At 45.2% G+C, this 27,169-nt stretch overlaps 1 protein-coding gene across 1 annotated transcript in view; it reads left to right on the forward strand.

The window, feature by feature from the left end:
• LOC146812799 (solute carrier family 2, facilitated glucose transporter member 3-like) overlaps positions 1–27,169 on the forward strand; it is an 88,110-nt gene that overhangs the window by 40,320 nt on the left and 20,621 nt on the right. Inside the window, exons 2-5 of the mRNA XM_085619912.1 lie at positions 2,695–2,793; positions 12,794–12,954; positions 13,053–13,293; positions 16,250–16,412. Coding sequence (XP_085476038.1) covers positions 2,695–2,793; positions 12,794–12,954; positions 13,053–13,293; positions 16,250–16,412 — 664 coding nt within the window. The remainder of the gene's footprint in view (positions 1–2,694; positions 2,794–12,793; positions 12,955–13,052; positions 13,294–16,249; positions 16,413–27,169) is intronic.

Genomic DNA, 27,169 nt, shown 5'->3' on the forward strand with positions numbered 1-27,169 from the left:
ACAAGCAAGGGTGCAAAATGCCATGGCGAATATTTAACTGTCTCATCTGAGGACAAAGGGCCAGAAATTCCTTCCTTCTGGCATTAGTGGCATTGGAAATATCCTGAGAGAGATAAATTGTATGACCAGACCATACAAGGCCACACTTTACTTTTGCTGCTTGAAGCACACGCATGAGATCTGTAAACTCCAAAAATAACATTATAATACCTCTAGGTCTAATAGAGTTCGGTTGAATACGTCCAAGGCGATGAGCACGCTGGATATTTAGTGACAGCTCTAGTGGAAGATCAAGGAGCTCAGGCAGGAACTTCCTGAGAAACAGGAGGATATCTGGACCCTCCAAATTTTCTGGTAAGCCATAAAGACGAAGCTTATTATGTCTATTGCGGTTTTCAAGATCCTCAGTGTGAAGTTTAAGATGCTGAATTACCTGTTCCAATATAGGAATTTTAGTAGAAACATCATGAAGATCACTGATGTGCTGTTCCATGTCAAATACCTTCGCTCCCATGGTAATCCATCTATCTTCAATTTGTTGAAGCTTCTCCTTAGTAGTGGACATAAAAGAGTTCAAACCCCTCACCTCATTCTGAATAGTATCAAGGACAGGATTATGCGATGACAAAATGGGTGAGGGGGGGTCATTTTTAACCCTCTTGGGTTTTGTACCAGAAGAAGAAGCTCTGACAGGAGGAGAAATGTCACTAGCCATCGTTGAACACCGAGAAGGATGATGTACAACTTTTAAAGGAGATCTCAACCTGTCCATATGCTATGAAAACACACTTTCCATCTCAACTGGAGACTTGAAGAAGCAAGCGACAGGCTCAAGATAACGACCACTCACTTTTATGTGGGCAATGTTGGATCTCTAGTAGAGACCACAGCACTTTGACACAAATTAAAGGAGGTCTCGACCTGTCCATAAGCTAATTAAGCACACAGCATAAACGGACAGGGATGTAGAAGAAATATTAGTCAGCCAAGGAAAAACATTATGTCACCCCCTCTTGGTGCAACAAAAAAAATAACTCAGTAATTTCCCCTTTGTCTGTTTTCCCTCTCCTGCTCGCGGGAAACGTCCATTGAAGAAAAATAACTGTTGGTCCAAAAAAATGAGTGCCGGTGGCCCAACCGGCAACCACCGGCTCAAATTAAGCACTGGATGCAGATGTTCTAAAGCGTTGTGAATACCACTAGTGCGATGCAAAGTAGTGACTTTGCAGTATAAAAACGTTTGCACTGAAAAAGTGCCATTTTGACAGCCCCAGATTCACATTGTGCTGCTTTGCATTAAGAGGGGCATTTATTAAGGCAGACCACCTCAAATACTCATTGGTTTTGAGGCTAAGCTTGAACTATTAAGATAGGTTTGCGTAAAAAACTAGCGCTTAGTGGAGGCGGGTGCAAGTAAGGGAGAATGCATTGGTTTCCACCAAAAAACAGACACTTTGCATGTGTGTTGCAGGACCTGCCACTCATCTTATATGCATGAGCCTTCTGCATTTGTCTATTGCGTATCAATTTGTACTGAAATGTATGGTTCCTGTGCAAATCTTAGCTTGGACAGCGCACAAGCACTTTTGCGCCATGATGCAAGGCTGTGCATGGTGCAACGCAGCCTGTGCACTAATGCGGGGAAAGCCCCAGCAGCAAACCAATCTTCGCAGTTATAGTGCAGCACTGCATTTTTCCTGCACTTAAAACTGCACAAAACATTTGGAGACTGCTCCCTGCATGGTATTTGGGCCTAAGTTTGCTCGAAGATATATCTTTGAACCTTCAAAGTCGACCTATGCAAAGTAGCTACTGCAAAAGCATAGCACAGATTACAGCTCAGCTCATGTTAGATTTGTCATTATTTATTGGACCTTTCCTCGTTTGGGCTAAAAGGATGGTCTGGCTCATTTTTCTATAAATTCTGCAATCTGCTATTATACATTCGCTCGTGCTTTTCTGTATCTCTGTAGATATATTTTGCACGACGTTCATCCTTTAAATGAACCCCTCAAAGATTTTTTGTAATGACTCTTTAATATTTACATTTGGAAGATCTCTCCCTTTGTATATTAGCAGGTAATGTGGGAGCCACATAACACTGTCAATCCATTCAAACTGAGCGAGGGGCGAGCTTCTGATTTGCAAACCCAGAGCAGCGCTCCCATGACTCAGGGCGGGGCCTGTGCAGTCCTCCTTTTGCCATCTATGGCTTTAGAAGGGCTGTTATGGCTGTGGGGGAGGGAGGTGCATGGTAGAGGGAGGGACAGCCTAACATAAGAAATCCACAGTTATGCGTGCTATGCTATGTACATGAATGCCTTTCAAACTCTGACCCCTTACACTTAAGAACTCTAGTGTCACCCTACACACCAAACCAAGCCCTGCGTTCAAGAAATCTTGACCTAGCTGCGGTTCCCGGAGTTAAGAGATCCAGGTAAGGAGGCCGAGCCTTTCACTTCTTAGGCCCAACGCTATGGAACTCTCCCCCCCCCCCCCCTGGTCTGAGAGCTTGTAGATCAATTTTCCGTAAGATGCTTAAAACCCTGGCTGTTTTAACCTTCGACTTAGGATATGCTATTGGGATTTTCTCTGGGTATCTATGTTGTGAGGTAGCGCTGTGAATACCTTGGTTGGGTAGCCAGGCGCTCTATAAATAACATGCTCCTCAACATATGTTTTCCTCTGTTTCAGAAACAACTCACCTGCCCACTGGTCTTCTCTGTGACGGTTGCTGTGATTGGCTCCCTGCAATTTGGATACAACAGTGGGGTGATCAACGACCCTCAGTCGGTGAGAGCGGGGAGGGGGGCATTCCTGGCACTGAATGGTACAGGGATTGCAACATCATTTCTTAACAGCTCTCTCAGTGCACCACTCTAAATCTGCAGTTCTCCTGCAGACCCATTCCTGATAAACAAGCCCCTTAGCGTAGCCGATGAACCACAGAGTTAGCCACCTCCCAATCAAGCCTCATTGGGGCACCTCCGCCCATACCGATGACACACAGATGAATCCACACTATGATGCTTTGATACTATAGCTTCCTGCACCATCCTCCTTCCCTCTTCACCTCAAACTTACACACAAGGAGCATCCTTCCCACATACTGAGGGCCTTCCTAGACAACCCACCCTCTTTTTGGTTTATCAGTACCTACTTATAGGATCAACCAATCTCACCTAATGCTGTTTGGTCTCCACAACACCGCTATCCCTCACAATTACTCCCACAGCCTTCCCTCTGGTGTCTTACAGTAGACATCACCCCACATGCTATACCCTACCACACTACCTTGCACTCTTTCCCTCTTCGATCTACTACACAAGGAGAAATAGCCACACATACGAAATTCCCACCTGACCAGCTCTACTCCCCTTCACCCTAAAGGTACCTCTATAGCAGAAATACCATTCTCACCTTAAGTCGCTTAGCCCTCACAATTCACACATCTCCCCCAAATACTCCTACTACAATCCCTCAGTTGTCAAACAATAACCACCATCTTCCCACAGGATACCTACCCATAGCAAATGGCCCATTCCCCACCTCGATCAAGCATCTCCCTGAAGGCTACTGACCGCAATTCCACTGAAGTTACTCAATACACACCTTCCTACTAGATGACCCATTTCCAAGCCACCTTGCATTTCCCACCACCTTGACTAACCGCACAAGGAAATCTCCTGCATACCAATTGCCAACCCTGTGAACTCCACTCCCCCTACACCATAGCAGCAACTACATACATCAATAACCAACCCCTTTTAATGCCTCAAATCTCTATGGACGCTTCGTACTGCATTCCCATCAAGGTCACCCACTACACCCTCCTACTATATTATGCTTTTCCACACCACATGACACCCCTCTCCACCTCCAATAACCACGCTAGGGGACTTCCTGCATACCCAAAGTCCACCCACTGAACCCTACTTCCTCTACACCTCACCAATACCTACATACAGCAATGACAAATCCCTAGAAACTATAATGTGGAATGGTGCCCCCAATCAATGAGAAGTCCATAGGCCTGTGTCTTTAAAAAACTTCCTTTATTAAATGTCATGTGTTCCATCAAAACAGCCAAAAAGCAGCCAACACGTTTCATTCAAAAGAGTTGAGCTTCCTCAGGGCTCCTAAATATGTAATAATGTGTACATCAGGGAATGATTTATTTTTCATGGTTCAATCGTCATATTCATCGCGATCATGGAAAACCATAGATCGTCATAAGAATGTCATGGTTCAATTGCCATATACATCATGGTACAAGCGAAAGTCATCCATATCATGGGGGGTGGGGGGGTAATAGTAGGGGTGGGCGGAATTGGCGGAAGGCACTTCCGCCAATTCTCGCGAGAATGCACGCAATTTCCGCGATCACGCGATATTTCCGTGATCCCGGAAATTGGTGCTTCTGGCCTGCCGCTGCCGCCCGCTACAGTTTGTGTGCGTACTTGCCACGGCGCCGACGTCCCTGGGGTCCCTCGAGTCAGCTGTCCATCGTAGTGGGGGAAAGGGCGGAAGACGTTGCCCACCGCTGGTGTGTGGGGCGGGGCTTCCATGCAGTTCACATGCCGCGGGCCAGAGACCGATCAGAGCAGCAGACGAGGAGACAGAACCTCCTGGTGTCAGAAACTACACGGGGATTGCGCTCGAGAAAGTCATGGCTGCACATCAGGTAAGGAGTCGCCACGTTACTGAATTTGAGCTTCCACTCGGGCCCCTGCTTTATTTATATCTGTAAGTGCTTCCTGTTGTGGTTGGCAGGCAACAATTTCCGTTCCCTCCCGGAAATTGCGACAATTCGGCATTTCCGCGTTCCGGTCGGAACGCGGAAATGTCGAATTGTCGCAATTTCCGGGAGCGGAACGGAAATTGTCGCCCACCCCTAGGTAATAGTGCCTGTTTCCTTGAATAAAGCATCCCGCCCCCCAAACGACTTCTGGAAAACAAAAAACTAAATGATTATATATGGCTGTTTTTATGGAACACACCGAAATTTAATGAAGGAAGTTTTCAAAAGACACAAGACTGTGGACTTCTTGTTGATTGGGTGCACCATTCCACGTTATTGCTTGACTATATCTCTGCTTAACAGCGGTATCACCAGCGGCTGATACCAAGGAAAGAGTACACCAAGTCTTGACGTAAGGAACTCTGTGGGAGGAGAGGTTGGAAGTGTCCGCCGTTGTGCTGTTTATTTATGCAATGACAAATCCCTTACTTCACACAACTCCTACAACACTCACAACACCACTTCACCAATGATTAGATGAAGCCTCAACAATGAAAATCTTGAAGAAATCCTAGTACACTAATTGGATGAACCAGCCCCCTCCCAATGATACACCAGGCTACAAAGGTCCAAAACCCGCAAATAATATCAACAATAACCATCTCGCATTGACAAAAGGTCTAAGTGAACACCATCACAAGTCTTATTCAACAGCTCTGCATCCTGTAGAACACAAACTAGATCGTCTCAACTCAAAATGTTCTCAGCTAAATGTTACTCTCTTCCACCTAAGATCTAGGCCCTCTGCCTATAGACTCTAAACTCCCCGAGCTGAGGTTACATCATCTCATTACAAAAGAGCAATTGTGTATCTCATCCCAAAAGATTCCTACCCTCTCTCTCCCAGGCTGATATTGTAAACCTACTTGAAAGTTACAACACCTCAATATCCTCCACCTCCTCTGCTCCCTCAATCCCAACTTCTATACATAACCCAAGCCAATAAATAATACAGACTATTTCATTGACAATGACTAAACACCAGCCCCGCAAAAAGCGGGCATTATTGCTATTACGACTAAACCTGTTGGCACCCCTCACACCAAATTAGTTACATCGGATTTACGATGCATGCTCCATAACTGTAAATCAGCAATGAGGCACACATTGGAAATTGTGGCCACTATCTCCCACTACAACCTTGACCTATTAATCTTTACAGAGACCTGGTTTAATGACACATCCCACCAACAACATACTGGAATTCTAGTACCTCCAACCTACTCCATCAAAAGAATCTCCCAAAAAGGACTTGATCTCAGTTGGTGAACCCATATCACTAGACTGGTGCTATCATTTTCTTATTCCTTTCTCTCTGCAACTTTCGCATTCTTTGAACATGGGCCAACTGCAAAGGGTGATGACCTGGTTTCATGATACCAAGAACATTGACGTCAGCACACTCAGCAGCACCACACAGATTCTGCTACCATCCTTCAGCCACGGCATAAATATCAATGCCTTGAATGCCCAGTACATTCGCTGTCTTTTAGATCTGCTTGCTGAGGTAGCTCTACTCTCGAGCAAAACGAAAAGACCAAAACCATTGGCTCCCTGGTACAGCAAGGCCTTATATGAGGAAAGAGGGGCCATTAGAACTCAGAAAAAAATAGAGACAATCGCCCTCCACCACTTTCTTCACATGTCTCTCAAATGCAAGCTCACTATACAAAATACATATTTTCTGTGAGAAATCAAAATACTTTAGATTTCTCCTTTGCTCAGCCAAGAACCAATATAAACAACTCTTTGATCTGGTGAAAGCCGCTAACAGCCCCTCCATGCCCATGCCTATTGAATTTGATGACCCATCCACGAAAGCAGAAGAATTTGCACAGGTCTTTGACTTCAGAATAAAGTCACTTTGTGTCGAGAGAACCATCCTGACCAGACCACTATGTCCAGATCCAAGAACACTTGGCAGCTATTTAACACAATTAGGGAGGAAGACTTACATAAGAACATCCCAAAGACAAAACCTTCAAACCACCTTGTGAACCCTATGCCAGGGAACATTGCCAAAGACGTTTACACACGCATGCTCTGATACTGGATTAAATTGGTGAATATTTCACTCAGCCAGGGAATATTTCATTATTGCTTCAAGACTAGACAAGTTACCGCACTACTTTATAAAAAAAGCTACAAATCTGAATGACCTCAACAGTTTTTGCCCTGTCACCAATCTCCATTTCCTTGCAAAAGTCACCAAAAGATGTGTAGCGGATCAACTCACCCAACGACAATGAATACAAATCTAATTTCAATAAGGGCTCCAGCACTGAAACTAGACTGCTACAGGTGGTCAATGATGCACTTCAAGTCCTAGTTTCATCAAACTTTGGCCTTGTCATTCTTATTGGTCTATCCGCAGCCTTTGATATGGTAAGCCACTTTACTCTTCTTGAAATACTCAAAAATCAAATGAGCATTAATGATGTTGTCCTTCAATGATTTGAGTCATTCCTAATGAAAAGGTCGCAGAGGATAAGAATTGTTGACAGTTTGACAACCCCAATGGCCATGGATCAATGGGTCCCTCAGGGATCTATCCTTGCTTAGACCTTGCGCAACCTTTATATCAACTTTCAATTGCAAATCAACATCATGGCCAGAAATGCACAATTTCTGTTGTGTGTTATGTGGGGAATTTGTCGCTGCATGTTAGAGCAGGATCTGAAAACTCGTGTTCAATCTTTAGTGATTTCAAGAATCGACTACTGTAATTTTCTATTGAATGGTCTCTTCAAGATCCATATTACTCCTCTTAAATCAAGCACCCTTCGTATATGAGGCCAAAAGGAATAACCACATATCACCAATACTTCTTACTCCGCGCTGCCTGCCCTATGAAGCCAGGGTCGTATGCAAGATGGCTTTTATCACTCATAAGGCCCGACACACATCCACTCAACAATACCTGGTGGACAAACTTAAGCTATCTAGGAACACCATGTCATTGGAAAATGCAGAATCTCTCCTGCTAGAACCTCCAACCTTTAAAAATTAATGACTCATGGCACAATAATCCTCAGGAATCACAAACAGAATATGAAACAGCTCACTTCCAAACCCACATACCATCACTTTGAAGCTTATATTCAAATCAGATCTGAAAGCCCTTCTCCTGCCAAGACATTTTAGCTAACCTCTCCCCCGCCCCCACTTTTGGTGTAGTCCCAGCAATAACCACTGCCATAAAATTTACGGCACTGCTCTTATTTTTATTTCATTCCATCCTGAACATAGAAGCACACAACAATGCAAATTTGAACACTGCTGCAATATATACTATACTCCACTGCTTAAGGCTTTTTAATGTGCATACGTCTTCAGATAATATAATTCAACGCCCTCTAAATAATCAGCTCTTATACTCTAATGTAATTTTAGACCATATGTAATTGATCCATGCATATTGTAAAGTGCTGTAGCACCTTTGAGTAATACCTCCACTCTCCAAAAAAGAACAAATAAATAAATAAAAATAAATAAAAGCAGCAGTCTTGACCAGCAGCAGCAGCTCCCCAGCCATTCAATCAATTAATTATTCAATCAATCAATCAATCAATCTATCAAACAATCAGGGTTCATGTAGAGCGTGGCTAATCACCCCTAAGGGTCTCAAGGAGCTAGGAGGGGGGCGGTTCAGCGGTTCAGTCGAAGACCCAGGTCTTGAGGTGCTTCCTGAATTGAGGCAATAATAGTGATTGCCTGAGATGCAGAGGCAGGGAGTTCCAGGTCTGTGCAGGGAGGTAGGAGAAGGATGTTCCTCCAGCCAAGGTCTTGCGGATCCATAAGATAGTGGCCAGGGCCAAATGGGCTGAGTGGAGATGTCTGGTCGATGTATAGAAGGAGAAGCGGTGATTGAGGTATTCAGGTCTGGTGTTGTAGAGGGCTTTGTAGGCATGCGTGAGGAGCTTAAAGTGATTCTTTTGATGATCGGGAGCCAGCAGAGGTCTCTCAGGTGACTGAAGATGTGGCTGTGGTGGGGGATGTCCAGGATAAGTCTGGGTGAGACATTCTGAATGCGCTGCAATTTCTTTTGGAGTTTTTGGGTGGTGCCGGTGTGGAGTAGGTTGCTGTAGTCAAGCTTGCTGCTGACGAGTGCCTGGGTGACCATTCTCCTGGATTCGGTGGAGATCCACTTGAAGATCTTCCGAAGCAGGAGGACCATGTGGAAACAGGAGGATGATATGTCATTGATTTGGTGGTTCATCCCATTGCGGAAGTTGCTCTTAGCGGCTGTGGGTTCTTCGGTGAGGGAGGAACTCAGCTGGGTGTCGTCGGCATAGGAGACAATGATGAGTCTGTGTTTTCTGATGATGGCTGCCAGAGGGGCCATGTAGATTTTGAAGAGGGTAGAGCTCAGAGAGGAGCCCTGGGGGACTCCACAGCTGATCTCTGTAGGTTCTGAGAAGAACGGTGTGAGCCGATCCACTCTAAAGCTTTGCCGTGGATGCCGGCATTGTGAAGTCTTGTGCAGAGGCTGTGGTGTTGAAGGTGGCAGAGAGCTCCAGGAGAATGAGGGCTGCAGTTTCACCTCAGTCAAGGAGGGTGCGGATGTAGTCAGTTAAGGCAAGGAGTGCAGTCTCAGTGCTGCGGTTGCTCCTGAAGTCAGATTGGGAGGGGTCCAGGGTGTGGTGTGTTTTGATGAATTCTGTGAGTTGGGTGTTGGCCTTCTTGATGACTTTGGCTGAGAAGTGGAGCAGAGACATGGGTCTGCAGTTCTTGAGGTCCGTCGGTGCGACAGAGGAATCTTCTGCAGGGTGTGGATCTCTGTGTGTTTCCAGTCTTCAGGGAAGGTGGCGGATTCGATGGAGCAGTTGATGGGGCAGCAAAGTTCAGGGGTGATAGCGGTGCCAGCTTGGTTGAAAATTTGGTAGGGGCAGGGGTCCAAGGGTGCGCCATTCCATCACTGACACTTATAGGCTGCTTTTACTCGGCAAGCACAACCTCAGGCCTAACCTACAGCACTCTCTGTTATATCTGAACTTAGCGCATAAAGAATAGATGATTGACAGAATGCTGAACAAATCAAACATTCACCTCAAATCACAGATCTGGGTTTAATATATCGTTTAATTGCTTACCACGCAACCCCAGTTTGGACTCAGCCATATGCAAATCAGTCTTGACCCCACTCCTCATGGGAGCAGTCCAGCATGAACTACCAGGCCAGGTCATCCCTGGACTGGAAACAAGCATCCTGGGACCGGTTTCATGGTCTTTTTGCATATGTCAGCACTTAAGAGCTAAATACAGCCCTTCAAAACAAAGCATCCCAGTCCTCTCCTGCAGCACCACTGCTATTCCAGCACTACGAATGATACGCAGTTCCACCAACGCACCTGAGTTCTTATCTGCAGACTCATGTTATTTGAACAACAGTCTTGACCTGCAGCACCCCCTCTCCTCTTCCTAGGGTGACCATCCATCTGTTATTTACATGGAAGTCTGAAAATAAAACCTAATGTCCGTTGTCTGTAATGAATATATTAACAAATGGCACATGTGCTTACTTTTAGGCTTGCTTCTGTAGCAGTCTTACCAGGAGACTGCCCTCTTACGGCACTAGATTCAGCTCTGCCACTGCCAGTGGTGGCCAGTAATTCGAGCAGGAGGGGTGGCGGGTGGGCTACACACATGCACACACATACACTCACCCAACTACATGCACGCTCACTCATGCCCATGCATTCACAAGGGTGCACACATATAGCATCATTCACAAGCACACACACACACCCATTCACAGCATGCACTCTCAAATACACATACATTTATACATGCATGCAAGCACGCTGCAAACATTAAAAAACATAACACAGTTTGCAGAGTCTAAGGGAGTGAAGCCCGGGTGGTTTCAGAAGGGTTGGGAAGGCTACCTCTAAGGTAAGCCAATTAGAGGAGACGTCAGCACCTACCTCGTCACAGAGTAGGATGGGGTAAGTGAGATTGCAGATTCCACCCTACTCTGTGATGAGACCTTAGTCTTAGAAACTCACCCCGGCCACTTCATGGCTTAAAACTGATCCAAGGCTATCATTGTCACGAGGGGAGGGCCTTGAGGCACCTTTCCAGGCTGCAAAGGTCACACTCACAGGGCTGTGACATCTTCAGCCTGGCAAAGGTCAGCTCAGGCAGCCAGTAGTCGGGACCGGCATGGCTCGCGGGTGAGGGGCGGGTGCAGGGGGTAGCGCGGGGAGGGGGGTCGTGGGGAGGTCACACGGGGGGTTTAATTTAATAATGAAAAAAATAATAATAATTTAAACGTACCTTTCCGCCTGCTAGGTCCCGCGTATTCTCAGCTTTTGCTCTCCTGCCTCCGGCAGGAAGCACAAGGCCAGGCTCCCTTCTCCCTTAAGCCAATCACAACCCTGCAAGCAGCATTGTGATTGATCGGGACGGAGCTCAGCAAGGCGCTTATGAGGAGGCCATATTCTCCATGTAGGCTGAATTGCAGCCTTCATGGAGAAGGGCAGAGTGCGCATGACTAGTTTGGGCAGCCCCAGAGGGCCGACCAAACAGTCTTTGCAGGGCACACCACTCCCCCACTGCTCGCAGAGCAGCCCCGCCCACCCACTCGCCCGCAAACAAACATTAAATGGTAATAACGGAAAGTTGTTACCATTTTATGTTTCTGGTTCTCGCACTACGAGAAAGCAGTGTGGCGACGCTCCTCCATCCTAGTGGAGCAGCCACCCCTGGCAGCCAGGCACCTGCACATTTAGCAGATGTCTAGCTACTGGCTGCCTGACCTGAAAATAAAGAATGTCTGTCTGGCTGTGCTCCATCACAGTTTGTCATAACGTTCGACTGTGCCGTGGTCTCACGTGAATAGATGTCCGCAGTTGGGGCTTGATCATTTAAGCATTAGATTTTACTCAAAACTTTGAAAAATCATTACTCTGGTTTTAATGATTGGATTTTTGACATTTGGGTGTCAAAAGAATTGATTACATTTTACACTGTTTTTCTAAACTGATGTGAGATTTTTCTTGTGTTGTGTTTTCACTTTATTACTGTTCGAGTGGTGCATAAATACTTTACACATTGCCTCCAAGTTAAGCCTGACTACTTTTGTGCAAAGCAACCAGAGGGTTAAGCACAGGTTAATGTAATGATTATGTGGTTCATCCTGACAAAGATTGTGGTTGTTGCTTGAGAAGGGTTCACAACACCTCAATCAACAACCCCATTTCTCACAATCACTCTGCTGACCTGCAGCTCCCTAGCTTTTCCAGTACAAGAACCCACATGAGGAGTACCATTTTCCTTTTTCCTTTGACTTATCCTAAGGGGCATATCTAGATGTGAGTCCAAAAGCTGGTGCATATTACCCATAGTGTGCTGTAAGAGGCCTGCTGCACCTTACCCTTGAGGCCCATGAAATCTGGAATGTATGTGGAGTTAAATGTCTTCCCATCAGAGAGGATACGACTGTAAAGTGAGGACAGGACTGTTTCTTTTGGGTGGAACCAAGACTGATTGCCATATGGTTGATCCATGTCTATAATAGCAATGTGAACAAAAGAGATGGAATGGAAGGTACTTAGAACAACTAGTAATGGGTAAGGGTCATTCAAACCAACACATTTTGTTTTTCTCACTGAGTTGTACTGGTATGGCCAGAAAATGGGCCACATTCTTGCTAACCCAGACAGACATAAAGTGCACTTCACTGATGAAACCCATAATTCTGACACATGTCTGGACATTTTGATTTTCTAAGAAAGTTCACCTTTCCTGTTCTGCATCCTCTCCCACTGTTTCAGTACTAGGACATTCACTCAGGTATTCCTCATGCATCTACTCTCTGGACCCTATCTCTAGATCCCTCTTTCAGCCCACTTCTTACATTATAGTTTTGGCCTGGAGCACACGGCTACTCTTTCAGTACTAAGACCCAGAAACACCACTGGGACTCCACACCATCTTGTTTCTGGGACATGGGGCTCCTAACTCTTGTGCATTGTTCCCTCTCTTCAGATCATTGAGAAATTTTACAATGAGACGTACATGGCCCGGTACCACAAATGGTTATCCTCCAACTTCCTGACCTCTCTCTGGTCGGTCTCGGTTGCTATCTTTCCTGTTGGTGGTATGGTAGGATCCTTCTCCGTGGGGCTATTTGTCAACCGCCTTGGCAGGTGAGTGACTGATTGTTGGGTTGTGCTGACATATATGTTCTTCAAACTCTCTCCCACTGTACTAGTGTTCATACTTCTATTTATTCTCTCCCATGCAGGAGGAACTCCATGCTGTTTGCTAATGTCTTGCCCATCGTTGGTGGGGCGCTGATGGGCTTTTCCAAGCTGGCCTGCACCTATGAAATGTTTATCATTGGATGCTTCGTTGTTGGTGTTTACAGTGGGCTCACCACAGGCTTTGTACCCATGTACATTGGAGAGATTGCACCCACCAGCCTTCGTGGTGCCTTAGGGACTCTCCACCAGCTGGGCATCGTGATGGGCATCTTGATTGCGCAGGTGAGAGAGCAGGCTGGGTGTTCATGAAAGAGAGAAGGTTTTTTATAGCAAGGCAGGGGAAATAAATGGAAGGCAGAGTATTTGTATCAAGTGGAAAACTGGACCCTAGGATGGAAGGATAGGTGTCTGCAATGGTTAGTAGGGCAGGGGATGGTGTGCTTGGATGGGGTTGCTGGGTGCACGTTTAAGGGAACTGCAGGAAATGGCAGGATGAGAAGTCGGGAGCTAAATTAGTGATACCTTTGATTCCCACAGGCCCATCTGGTTCTGAGAATCACTGCAGGCCGCATGCCTTTGTTGCAGCAGCAGTAGGATCACAAAGGACCCTCATTATACTCATTCCCGTTGCATATTTGCATTGAGGCTGTGCTCCTGTGCAACATCCCCTTGATAATTCTGTGACCCCAAGACCAGACATTAAATTAAACTGTATTCAGATTCTAGCATTTGTCAGTGTCACTTTTATGCCCTCTTCATACACCACTGCCATCCAAATAGGTCCAGCGAGACATTTGGCCACTCCCGCATAGGCTGCAGACAAAGTCAATCAATGCTGGTATTCTGGGGTCAACCTTCCCTTCATCTAGGTATGTCTCAGGCACCATTCATCCTGGGCAAACTTAGTGCCTGAGGGTCCTCTACATGAGCTACAGGAAACTGGGACTCAGAAAACCCAGATATGTCAAATTCCCGAAGGAAATTCTATACCACCATGTGCTCTGAGATGGAACAAGCAGACACTGTGTTCAGCTCTGCTATCTCTTGGTCTGGCCGGTCTCTCATTGCTCGTCAAACTGCTTCAGCTGCTTTGGTCTCTGATGCTCTTATCGACCAGCTTGTGCAACGACCCTGCTTCACGGCGCTTCTTCACGCTTTGAGCATACTACTCAGACATTACCCTTGATCATAACCAAAAAGAACAATTGATGGACAGAATGCAGAACAATGTCATACATTCACCCCAGTACAGGGATCTGGGCCTAAATCTATTGTTTGTTTGCTCACCATGCCATTCCAGTTCAAACCCAACCATATGCAAATCAGTCTTGACCCTGCTCCCCATGGGAACAGTCCAGTCCGAACTGCCAGGCCAGGTCCTCCCCGGACCAGAAACAAATATCCTGAGACAGGTTTCGAGGTATCGCCCCTCATCAGCCAGGATAGCTTGACTCCGGTGGTATGATGAGCACAGGACCCTCTACCTCCCCTGAACCCTAATAAGCCCTTTCCTCCTTTACCTCTGCCCATCCATTAACCCTAAAATCACCCTTACCGCCATTTAAAGGTAAAAGATGCTGAGGTAAGGGTAAAAACCCATTAGCATCACTTTCCTGTGTGGTACTTACCTGTGTGATAAAGACTGTGGGGTAAAGGTCATCCGAGTAAAGACTGCTGTGTGAAGGTTACACACCTTCTTGCACATGTGCAAAACAAATGTTCCCTCTAATTTACAGAGCACTCAAATGCAAACAATCTCTGCATTGTGCTTACCAGGCACCCTGTCGCTGGAGACTGCACTTGGGAACGTAAGGAGAAGCCTACACATCCTACAGCAGTAGTATGAGGGATGCTGGTTTGGCACTGACAGTAAAAGAGCCCATGGTCGTTTAGCCCTGTGGTGTAGGCTGAAATTTGGCATCTGCACATGGGTTCATAAAAAGAGGATGAACCCCAAATATATACAGGCTTTAAAAGGAAAAAGCTTACACGTTTCTCTTTAGGTGACCTTACTATGTAAATAAGACAGTTCACCAGTGTTAATAAATAAAGTCAACTTAACAACAGTCAGCGGTTTTTACACAAGTTTGTAAGTAAAAGATTTCAAAAATATTTCAGAAAAGATTATACTGACCTTTGCGAGGATCCTTTAAAGCAAGCAATTCAGGCCTCTTTGATGGTCCTGATGCTGGATACTGTAAACGGGGGTCAAAAAGGACTTCAGCAGATTCAGACAATGATGCCTTCTGCTGTTTCTTTATTTGTACTAACACTGGTTCATTAGTCTGGCCCTCTGAGTTACTCGTAAGGAACTTATATGGAATTAGAAGTTCACTAAAGAAATATCAGAGGTTACGGATAAAAAAGTCCCCCCCCCCCCAGGTATTTTAGAGTTCCCCTGTGGTCCCAGGTATTTTAGAGTTGTAACACCCCCCCTGTGGTCCCAGACAGGCTCCTCCCACCCAGCTCTGTAACCTGCAGAGGCAGGAAGGCACCAAGGTGTGAAACTCGAAAAAATCATCTTGGTATGGAAAACATTTCTGTAGACTTGTTAAGGAAACACACAGATTTGAGGTAGAACACGAGACACAGGGGTGTGCAGGGGAAGAGGTCCGTGGATAAGTACACCTGATGCAGAGATAAGCCTGTCACCGGGAGAAGCGGGTACCAGTCTCCGTGATGTTGAACCAGCCATTCGCTCTTTCAAGGGCGATAATGTGCAAACTGAAAGCGCGGCTCTTGCCAAATATGAGAGCATTTGGTTTATCAAAACCCATCCAATGATAAAAGTTTATTTACCCCCCCCTCTCTCTCCATTTCCTCCTTTTCTCTGGTTTATCGTCCTTCCTTCTCTCTCCCTCTCATCATCTAAGCTCCACCTTCCCCACTCCTCTGTTTAACCACCCCTCTATTTTGTACATTATCCTCTTTCCTTCCTCACTTCCATCCTCCCTCCCTCTCCTTCTCTTGGCCTTTGCCCTTCCTTCCTCCTTGTTTCTTTTGCTCATCCCTCACTCCTTTTTTTAATGTATCCCCTGGATCCCCTTCCCCTCCCGCACTTCACCTCACCTTACCTGACCTGACCTGACCTCTCCTCTCCTCTCCTGTCCTGTCTTCTCCTCTCCTCTCTTCCTTCCCTTCCCTTCCCTTCTCTTCTCTTCTCTTCTCTTCTCTTCTCTTCTCTTCTCTTCTCTTCTCTTCTCTTCTCTTCTCTTCTCTTCTCCCGTCCTCTCCACAGGTCCTCGGTCTGGATGTCATCATGGGCTCTGAGCGCCTCTGGCCCCTTCTTGTGGCCCTCACTGTCTTCCCGGCCTTCATACAGATCGCTCTGCTGCCCTTCTGCCCGGAGAGCCCCCGGTTCCTGCTCATCATCAAGAAGGAGGAGGCGCGAGCACAGGCCAGTATGTGAGGCTTTCCTGCTCTTCCTATGGGCAGTGCCCCTCACAAAAAGATGGAGGTGTAACTCCTGGCAGGTAGAATGGGAGCCCACAGCTGAAGACCATAAGGACTCCTGCTCCTGGCCATGGCAGGGCAGTTTCATCGAAATGGGGAAACTTTGAAATGATGGGCAATAGGACCTCTGTAGCTTGACACAACTGTGCAACTTATAGACTCTGCTACTTCTGACAGGGGCCAAGAGTTTATTAAGCGTGTGGGGAATCAGCTGGGTGGTGGAAGACTATACTGAGTGGCAGGGTTTGGGACAGCTACAGACATATATCATGAGATTATTGTAAGTGCTGGGGCACTGGACTGCTGTCAGCAAAATATTCCAGGTGGTTTTTGTCTAGACCACCATCAGAAGATAATTGAAGGTTGTGGAGCTCAGGGCCATTGTCAAGATATAATTGAAGGTTGTGGAGCTCTGGACCACTGTCAGAAGATAATTGAAGGTTGTGGAGCCATTGTCAAGATATAATTGAAGACTGTGGAGCTCTGGACCACAGTCAGGAGATCATTGAAGGTTGAGGACCTCTGGTCAACTCTTAGCATACTATTAAAGGAGGTGGAGTTCCACGCCCCTATGAGGAGATTATTAAAGGTGCTGGAGCTAAAGTCACTGTTGGGAGATAAAAGGTGCTGGAGCTCCAGGACATAGTGAGGAGCTTATTAAAGGCGAAGGAGCTTAAAATGGCTGCCTGGAGATTGTTGTGGGTTTTGGAGCTTCTGATACCCTTGGCATATTATTAATTATGGTGGGGCTTTAGGAATGTGTTGGGAGTTGATTGAGAAAAGTGGCACTCTGTACAGCAGAATTGGACAGCATGGCATGTGCTGTCAGAAGATGGCAGGTCTTACCCGCATCAAAAGAGTATTGAATCTGCCTGTATTCCTGACCCCCATCATGTGTTGTCTGAAGATAAAAGGATTCTGAACCACAGCCACAAGAATATTTTGATTCTCGGACGATGCTTAGAACATTATTTAGGGTGGCAGGGCTCTGGATTATGGTGAGGAGAATATTGTAGGTGGCGGGGTTCCAGATCACTGTATCAGACAACTATTGTAAACAATAGGGTTTTACTGAGGGGAGATTACTCTGGGTGGAGGTGCTTGAGAGACTTGTAAGGAGAGTACTTTATGGTATTGGGTCTCTGGACCACTGTAAATATATTAATGATGGTGGTGAGGTACAGCCTCTGTCAGGAGATTGTTGAAGGAGCTGTGGCCTCTGACCACTATCATGAAATTGTTCAATGTGATGAGGAGGTATTAGAATGTCAGGAACATATTTAGGATGGTGGAGCTCCTCATAGCCAATGGTAGAAAATTGTGGGTGGTAGTGTTTTATAGATTGGGAGAGATTAAGGAGGATGATGTACTGCTGAAAGAGGTGTAGTTATGATAACTTGTTGCTTGGTTAATAAGAGCGTTGGGACTTCTAATAATTTTTGGTAATTATTAAAGATGTTGGGGCTCCTCGTAGTGGACGGTGGTTTTTAGGTCTCGCGAGCCAAAGGCTCGAAGAGACATTTTATAACTGGGCTTTTCAAAGTGCTGCCGTGGCCTAAAGCTACAGTGCCCGTGAACGTGCACGCGCGCAGCCGCCAATCACTGCTGCGCGCGCACCACTCGCGTGCTTGCCACACAGCGCTCCCGTCCAAGCGATCGCGATCACTTTCGCTTTGATCGCGATCGCTATTACTTTCGTTTTCGGCCGCGCGGCCGAATGCTTGTTTGCTTTTGACTCTGGCTTGACCTCTCCTACCGTTTGTTTGGGCATTTTCTTGAATGTCTTTTTTTCATTTCTTGGGCTGTATGCGATATTTTCGTTTTATTAGGTGGCATAGAAGGCTTCTGTCCCCTGACTTATTTTCTCCATTTCTCCAGATTAGTTTAGTTTTGTTATTCTCGCTATATATTCCTTTTCCAACATTGCGCCCATCCTTTCAGCCCGTGAGACGATTCTGTAGTCCTTTCTTTATGTTTTTCACGCATAGAATAGGACGTCTTCTTGATCATGGCCCCCCCTCCGGGTTCGGCGTTCTCGCGTTGTTTTTTACATTTAAACCCCTTCTGAAATGATACTATCATTCCAGGCCGCCGGTCATCACTGGCGGGAGGATCCATACACACTCTGTACCCTGGTCCACGCACTCAGCGCCAGAGTTCTACCTGAGGTAAGTGTGCTGCGGTGCCGAGTTGTGCTGGTTACCTCACCGAGGAATCCGTCCCTCCGCCTCCTTGGTCGTGATTATATCTTGCCCTGCTTGGCGACCATTTAGTCTTAGTGATCTCAGGTTTTTATGTAGCATAGCCTTGATATTGGTATCTCTCTGACCTCTATGACCTGATTAATCTGCCACCAATCCATCGCTAATGTGCTTCAAGGCTTTGACGGATTGATTTACAGCATTTATGGCGTACTCCTGGTGCCAATGCAAGGCAACGCTCCCTGCATAGGGCTAGAACACAATGAGTGCATACAAGAGTGATCCCTTTAAACTAAGGTTGTTGCAGGGCCTGCTCTAGGCCTTCCCACCATCCAAATCCTTCCTACGGTGAAAGTGAGGAGCGTCGAGTCTAGATACAAGGGGTTCTTTCTGGCCACAAAAGTGCCGTTTCCACTTCCGGTGCAGATTGCTTTCTGCCTGATCTCCAGTCCTACGGGATTCTGCGGGGCCACGCGCTCCAGGGAAGCCATCCAGGTGGTGTACAGTTTACACTTTCAACGAGCATTGGCATAGCCAATAGGTCTCACGTTTGGGACTTTATAAGTGTTTAGCCATGCAACAGTTGATGTTGTTGCACCATGGCTATTGTGCTGCATAACTAAACACTTATAAGGTCCCCAAAGGCTAGACCTATTGGCTATGCCAATGCTTGTTATCAAACCTCACAGTTAGCTTTCTGGGTCACAAACTCCTTTTCCAGAGCTGCACTGGAAACTTTACCATTCAAATCACGTACCAGAATTATCTGGGTCTTGTATATACTGTTCAGTCAACTCATGCCGGATTTAGCCATAACATCACTGGGAATTGTTGGTGGAAAATACACATTCAATAATATGCTATTTGGTACAACACCCATACAATCATTTAAAGTAGCAACATTTAAAGATCATCGCAGACGATAAACTACTCTCAATTAAAAATTGAGTCTCTGCTCAGTGTTGCCAAGCTTCCATAGCCTTCTTTGTGTTTTGCACTTTTTCAGGCTTCATGAAGGTGATAATATATACTCTCTCAACCTCTGGCCAACCAACCCACTTCGAAATAAGCCATATTGCAAAGGAAATTGACATAATCTCAGTTTTTGGCCGCTCCCTTCTTGGTTGGGTCTGCCAATTTCCAACTCTGTAGCAACGCACAACCCTTTTCCAAAGGTGCAGTGAAAAGGTTCCAGCCTTGGGTTACATATCTATAAGACCTGGTTCAGGTGGCCCGAGCACTAAACACTAGATTTCCATTACTTTAAATTCTATGGGCGACGTTATTGAATACTGCTTGCGACTACAGGGTCTGTGATTTCAGAACACATTTCTTGATTCTGGAAGACAAAAGCACACTACTAAATCACAGTTTCTCACTCAATATATAGAGGGTCCTACCAGCTTCAGTTGCAACTTTTAAAAAGATGTATTAAAATGTTGCAATGTGTGCACCTTCTCCAGGACTTAGTGAGCATTATGGGGTTTCAATGCACCACCAAATCCACTCATGCCCAAACCAATGTCTACCTCCCAAAATGTCCATAATAGCTGACCCAAAATCTGGGGAAGTCAAGTAACCACAAAGGGGTGAAGTTGGGTGTCCACTGTTCAGAGACTGGCATAGTCTAACGGAACGCACTGCAATGAAGGCTATAGTTGGGTTGGAGTCCTTTTATCAGAACCACTGAGCCTTCAGTAAGGTCATTTTAAACTTTTATTTTGAGGCATTTGTCCAGCACTAGGTGTGCCTGCAGATCCAGGGAGCACGCATTTTGGGAGTGGGAGTAAAGATGGAGACCAGCAACCAGGGTCCTCAAAAGCAAACATTTTGGTAACTGCTTTACACATAGACAACGGTTTTCAACCCATGGCAACATTACCAAGCTGTTTCTCAGACTCCTTCAAACCAGAGGATGGGACTGAAGGAGTACTCGAAGTTCCTGAAAGCAACTAATGGGTTACACAAGATTTCCTGTGGTGCTGAAGAGAAAAAGTGGGTCACTAAGCATTGATGCAGGGGACGATCTTTTCCCTGGGCCCCGGGGAAGGCAGACACTTGTTGGGGTTTCGTGCACCCACACAGCTAGGCAACTTTGTATTAAGGGGCAGCACACACCTCACTGAGACTCCCAAAGGCTCTCAGAGAGTTGGGCTAATGAGCATCTCTTTCAAGCAGGCTCTCATCTACATGTTGCAGTCCAGCAATTTCAATCACAGTAAACCAGGCACTTCGTCTTGCAAGGCAGTCTAGCAGCACTTTCAGCAGGATTAACATCTCAAACTTATTTACTGGACAGCAGTCACGAAGACTATCCCTGGGAGTCGGTCATCCTCTGCTGTACTGGTGCACAGCCCCTTGCATAGTCATAAAGGATACTAGGACAAAGTACTGGTCAAGCCGTCTATTATTTACTCTTGGAGCTGTCCAATCGCCATTCATGCAAATTGTAATATTTGTGGGGCTCCTCCAATCAAATCCTGCATGATCACCACATGGCTAGAACATGCCCGAGCCATGGGTAAACATGTGCCTCCTCTTGGCTGGTTCCAACTGGCCACGGTACAGATGTGGATATGTCCCACAGCAGCCTCCGTTCTCTGTGAATGTGGATCAAGCAGGAAGAGGCAGCAGAACTGAGAGTGCACAGGCAGATACAGAGTGACAAGCTTAAAATCAAAGATGCACTTCAAGCCCCATCCACAAGAACACATTAGCACCTACCTACAGCAGATCAGCTGGGAGGGGAGAGAAATGCTGCGCACACAGGTCAGCAGTGGTCTGACAAAGGCAGTCTCATACAAACTTCCAAGATTCTAAGTTGCCTCACTCATCACCCTGTACTCTAACCAATGGGAACACAGTGCTTCGACCTAAACCACAACACAAGATGCAGATTGAGGGAAATGGCAGAATGTATTATATGTGGAATTTCAGTAGGCAGCTCACTGTAAGGGACACAAATAAAATGCCTGTCCCTTTACTAACGATCACTCTGCTGCCAGCGACAGTATAATGAAGCCCAGACAGAGAGGGATGGAGACACTGTTTTGCTTGGTTGTTGAGCTCACTGGGTTCACAGAGACAGCGGAGTGAAATTACATAAAAGAGGGAAGCGCACACTCTCCAGAGCCAAGTGGTGGGTTTTCCATCCCAACAATAGCTGAAGGCTCACTGTCTATTGGCCTCCTGGAGAGGGCTACAGAAACCCCAACTCATTTCTTTATGGTAGATTCTAGTTTAGACACTTTGATGTCAATTGGAAAGTTTGTTTGCCCATGCCCACTGCGGTTTGTTTTTCCACTCACCTTTGTTGGCTCTGAACATGCTGTAAACAGCTGTAGCAGTGTCTTACTAGCTCCTGCTAAATTTACCAGGCTTGATGCTTCCTCCACAGTATACAACATATTCTACAGTTGGCTATTCTCATGAATCAGTACGCCAATGACAGCTAGAAGATTTTCCACAATACCTTCTCTGATCTACATCCTCTGAAAATGAAAGGATAAGACTAAGTAGTTTAGAGAGCAGGATGGATCTTACTACCTTGAGAGGATACCTTGGATGCTCCTGAGATCGAGTACCATGGATGTTTCTGATTTGGGAACTCATTTTACAAGAACCAATTGACCTCCCTTCCCTTATCAGGCCTTGCAATGAAATCTATCAGCTAGCCCATCTTGTTGGGCTGGGGGAGGTGGGGATGGCAGAAATGGTCATAGCTTCTCTTTTGCCTTTGGCAGAAAAGCCCAGTCTGCCAATTTTGACAATTTTAAGCTGCGCTCCTTGTGGTAACGAAGCATAATGAACTCCAGAAAAGAGCCATTTCCATTGATGTTTTAAAGCCATATGGTCACAACCATGGACCATTGCTGCATTTGAAGTTTTGGGGAGGTAAAATTCCACTACAGCTTGCTTTGCATCTTTGGCTGCGCCGTACTAATGTTTGGTCCTTTTGCATGTTAAAGCTTATTCTGTTTCTCTCACGAATGCACATTTTTAATTTATGAGCTTTTACTAGGTTGAATAGTTGATGTTTTTTAAGACTGCAACACTCTCAGCACTAGGGTAGTGCACTTAGGACAAATGTGGAAGTGCGTTAAACCTTGTTAAGCTGCTTTTTGCCAATGTACATTCAGAATTCTAAGTGAGCTTTCAACCACACAGACAAGAGGTTGCATATACTGTTGGATGGAAGGCCAAACTTGATTTTTGGGTGAAATACTTCATTCTATAGCCAAATAAATACATTACAAATCATTTAAAACGGCAATGGACAGTACCTGACATCACACTTATCACTGTATGTACTGATCAGCACTCCTGTCCAAATTCTGGTTCTGTTTAATAATTCTGCCATTTTGGAAAGGTATTGAGAAGCTTTGTTCCTATGAGCCTACCTTTAATCCTGTTCAGTGCCAACCTTCCCCTGCTCAGTCCCCCCCTTTCCTCTTATTACCACCATGCATTTTTAGGTCTCGCCTGAGCCAGCGCTTTAGCGCTGCTCTGGCGAGAGCTATAGAAAACGGGGATTTGGAAGTGCAAACGAGTGCTTTTCAGGCCCCCAACTACAGTGCATGTGCGCCGGGCGCGCGCACCATTTGGCAGCCTGCGTGTACATTTCGCGAGCGCTTTGATGTTCTCAGTGAGCCGCGCGGCCACTGAGAACATCAAAGCACCCGCGAAAGTGCACACCATTTGCCAGCCTGTGCCTCTCTCCCCTTAGACGGCGCGACCTACCCCCTCCCTTATCCCACTTCTTGTCTTCAATTAAAGACCAGATAAAACATGGCAGGAACGTACGAGATCGTTCGGCAGAGAAGCACGGAGGTATTTACAAGTGGGGGTTGAGCAACTATCATTTGAGTAAGACTTGAGCAGGTCTCAAAATTGAGCTCGTTTTGTGGAGAACAAGAGTCCGTCCGATTTACAAAAATGTCACTATTGCTAAACTAACATTATGTCACTTTACCTACAGTGTGTTTTACAAGGCCACCTCTCCTTCTGTGCAAGTTAATGGAGTCAGACAAACCTACTAATTAGCGTATGTACAATATCTTCTTAAAACGCTTATACCGTGTCTCTTTTTATAAAGTATGATAAAACAAGTATGCCGCATCTGTCTGTTAAGATACTCAGTGAATATGCTTCAATAGCCCGTTTGGGATGTATGGTTGTGTGATTCATCTACTCTAAGAAAAGGCTCAGTTTTAAGAAACGTTCACAAAGATGGGGTGTTCATTTCAGCAGCGATATTACTTATTCCTAAATTTCACACTTCAGTCTGTGTGTTTTATGATGATACACATCAATCACAGACTAACTGGCACTTATTATCAAAGCCACTGGAATTTGCGCTGCAGTTGAGGACCAAATTATAAGGCAGGGTGAATAAATTATCCAGTAACAGGCAAATTATGCGGCATAATGCGGCAGAGTCTACACTACTTTGTGATTTCAAGCCACATTGATATTGTCGGGTAAAGAGATTTCACGTCATTAGTACCACTTTTACGCCTGGCTGCAGGAGTCGGCCACCAGAATATGACTTGTGAATCTTTGAAAGGTGTCTGCCACCGTGCAGTCCCACATGAGGTGTTATTTTAAGAAACCTGCGAATCGTTTTAGCTAGGAACAGAAATGTTTAAATCTGCTAATTATGTAGCAGATGGTGTTTTGTGTGGCAAGTGCAGCAAATTCATAATTATGCGTGGAATTTCAGAGCCGCAGAATTGCATAATTCCAGTGATCCTGCTTCTCCTAGTCCATTTCCGGTTATGTCCACAAGTAATGCACCTACAACCTCTGCTTACTTCCTTTCACAGTTCCCTTGGATTTATTTCTCTTAGAGTTACTGTTTTCCTTCATGAATCAGGTGGAAAGTGTTGGAAACTGATGGCATGTATCAAGCATCTGTCTGTTAAGATACTCAGTGAATATGCTTCAATAGCCCGTTTGGGATGTATGGTTGTGTGATTCATCTACTCTAAGAAAGGCCTCAGTTTTAAGAAACGTTCACAAAGATGAACTGCATCGACCTTTTTTCCCCAAAGCCAGCTACTTTAGGCAACCAATGTGAATGTGTGTATATGTTTCAATGTGTGTATATGTGTTTTAACGTGTGTGTGTGTTACAAATAACTATTATTTATCACCACTCAGGCACAAGTGAGGTGCACCCGAACTGCTAGAAAAATATATCACGGCTGATGTGCCAAAGAATGTAGTTCCACGTTATGGTGATGTGTTTAAAAAGTCAAACAACATTAATACAAATAATGGTGTTGTTTATTATATGCTTCTTTATTCTTACAGATACCCATTGGGTTTTTGAGACTACAAGGGGCCATTACCCCACTTTTCTGACATGGCAAATTTTGCATGTTAGTTTTTGAGAAAATAGGCATACAATATATATAAACAAGCATTTGCAATGCAATAGGTCTCGCATTTGTGAGAGTTTGAGCTATTAGTATTGTAAATGACAGTGCCTTTTATTTATGTTTTAAAAAACCAAACTTAAATAAAAAAGCATTGTCATTTACAATGCCAATAGCTCAAACTCGTACAAATGCGAGACCTATTGCATTGCAAATGCTTGTTCTTGTAGCACCTGGGAGATTATGTAAGGTGGTGGAGTGCCTAACATCTAATCGGAGATTTGTGGGTGGAAGGGCTTTGGGTGGCTTTCTGGACATTGTGAGTGGTGCAGCTTCAGAAACTGTTGGCAAAGTTTTCAAGGTAGTGAGCCTTCTAATATTTATTTGGGGATAGTTGAGTGTGACTATGTTTCTGAGGTCTGTTGTGAGATTTTTGGGGTTGATAGTGTGTCAGACATTTATTCGGTGATTATTGAATGGAGGGGACTTCAGAGACCTTCTGGGACATTTTTAGGGTGGCAGTATGTCTGAGACTTGATAAGACATTATTCAGTGTGTTGGAATTGATGAGACTTGTTGGAAAATATTGAGTGTGGTGGAGTAACTTTAACCTTTTTTGAGATTATTGATTATGGTTGGGTCTTTGAGACTGATCAGTAGATAATTGAGTATGGGGGAACTTCTGAGAGCTATCTGGACATTGAGGCTATTGGACGTTCCAATGACATTTTGAAGATAATCGCGTGTGGGGGGGGCGTACAGTGGAGTTTTGTATACATATCTGGAGATTAATAGGATCTCTTTCAAACACTGAGTGGAAAACTATTGAGGATTGTGGGGCTTCTAATACATGGTAGATGACTATGTAGGAGGCCTATAACCCTCAAAGGGCCCCAAAGCATTAAGAACGCACTCGACTTCAAAAGCAAACCTTCCAGTTTATTTACAGGAAAACGGGCTGCAACATTCATGTCATTTCTTCTCCGACGCGTTTCGAGGCTCCTGCCTCTTAGTCATGGATAATTGACACTCTGCAGATGGCTCCAAATCAGCATGCTAATTTAAATACCCTTAGTGGGCGTCGCTCAATGCGTCCTTCTTTTTGCAATGCAGGCTGGACCTTGTAGTAAGGATTGGAATTTATTTAACCCTCAGTGGGCTCTGCTGAATGTCAATGCATTAAGTCTGTTGTTACCCTCCAGTGGGCCATGTTTGCTGCGCTCGTTTGAATTTTGCCGCTCCTGAAGTGCTGAAATAAGTCAGGCATTGTTCCTGCTCACAGCCTCTCAAATCTATATCTAATATATATATATATATATATTCACTTAAAAAACCATAGGTTTCACACATGTTATAGTTAGGTGGATATTTCACTCGTAAAAAACCAATGAAATTCCCCCGTTATAGTTAGTTCAGATAACTATAACTCGCGCGGCCGCAATCCACTGCTCATGACGTCACATATTACATCACTCATGACATGGTCAGTGGCATCACTCATGACATCACTGATGACATCATCCTTGTGATAGAGTGGCGGTCGCGCGAGTTATAGTTATCTGAACTAACTATAACGGGGGAATTTCATTGGTTTTTTACGAGTGAAATATCCACCTAACTATAACATGTGTGAAACCTATGGTTTTTTAAGTGAATTTGCAAGGTTTTTTAAATGCTAATTCCTAACTATAACGTGTGTGAAACCTATGGTTTTTTCAGTGAATTTGTACAGTTTTTTAAATGCTAATTTATTTATGTATTATTATTTTTTTTATATATTTATTTTACAATAAACTACGTATTAACAATTTTTTTTTTGGGGGGGGTTTTAACGTGCACCCCCGCGATTTAAAAATAAATAAATGAATAAATAAAATGTTCTGCCTTCGGGGTCCTTCAGGGACCCCCTGACAAAGGCTAGTGGGTCAGGAACTCTCTACCCTGCCCCCTTTTCACGTTCGCCACCTTCCTTTTTCACTCTCGCACTGAAAACAAACAAAATGGCGGCCGACACTTCCTGATTTCGACCAATTCGAATGTTGACTAACATGTAACCACCAATCAGAATTACGCTCGTGCACGTTAGGGTGCTCGCACGGTGCGCGCACGGTGCGCGCACGGTGCG

The sequence above is a fragment of the Triturus cristatus genome, chromosome 7 (assembly GCF_964204655.1).
Source record: "Triturus cristatus chromosome 7, aTriCri1.1, whole genome shotgun sequence".
In the NCBI taxonomy this organism is placed as follows: domain Eukaryota; kingdom Metazoa; phylum Chordata; class Amphibia; order Caudata; family Salamandridae; genus Triturus; species Triturus cristatus.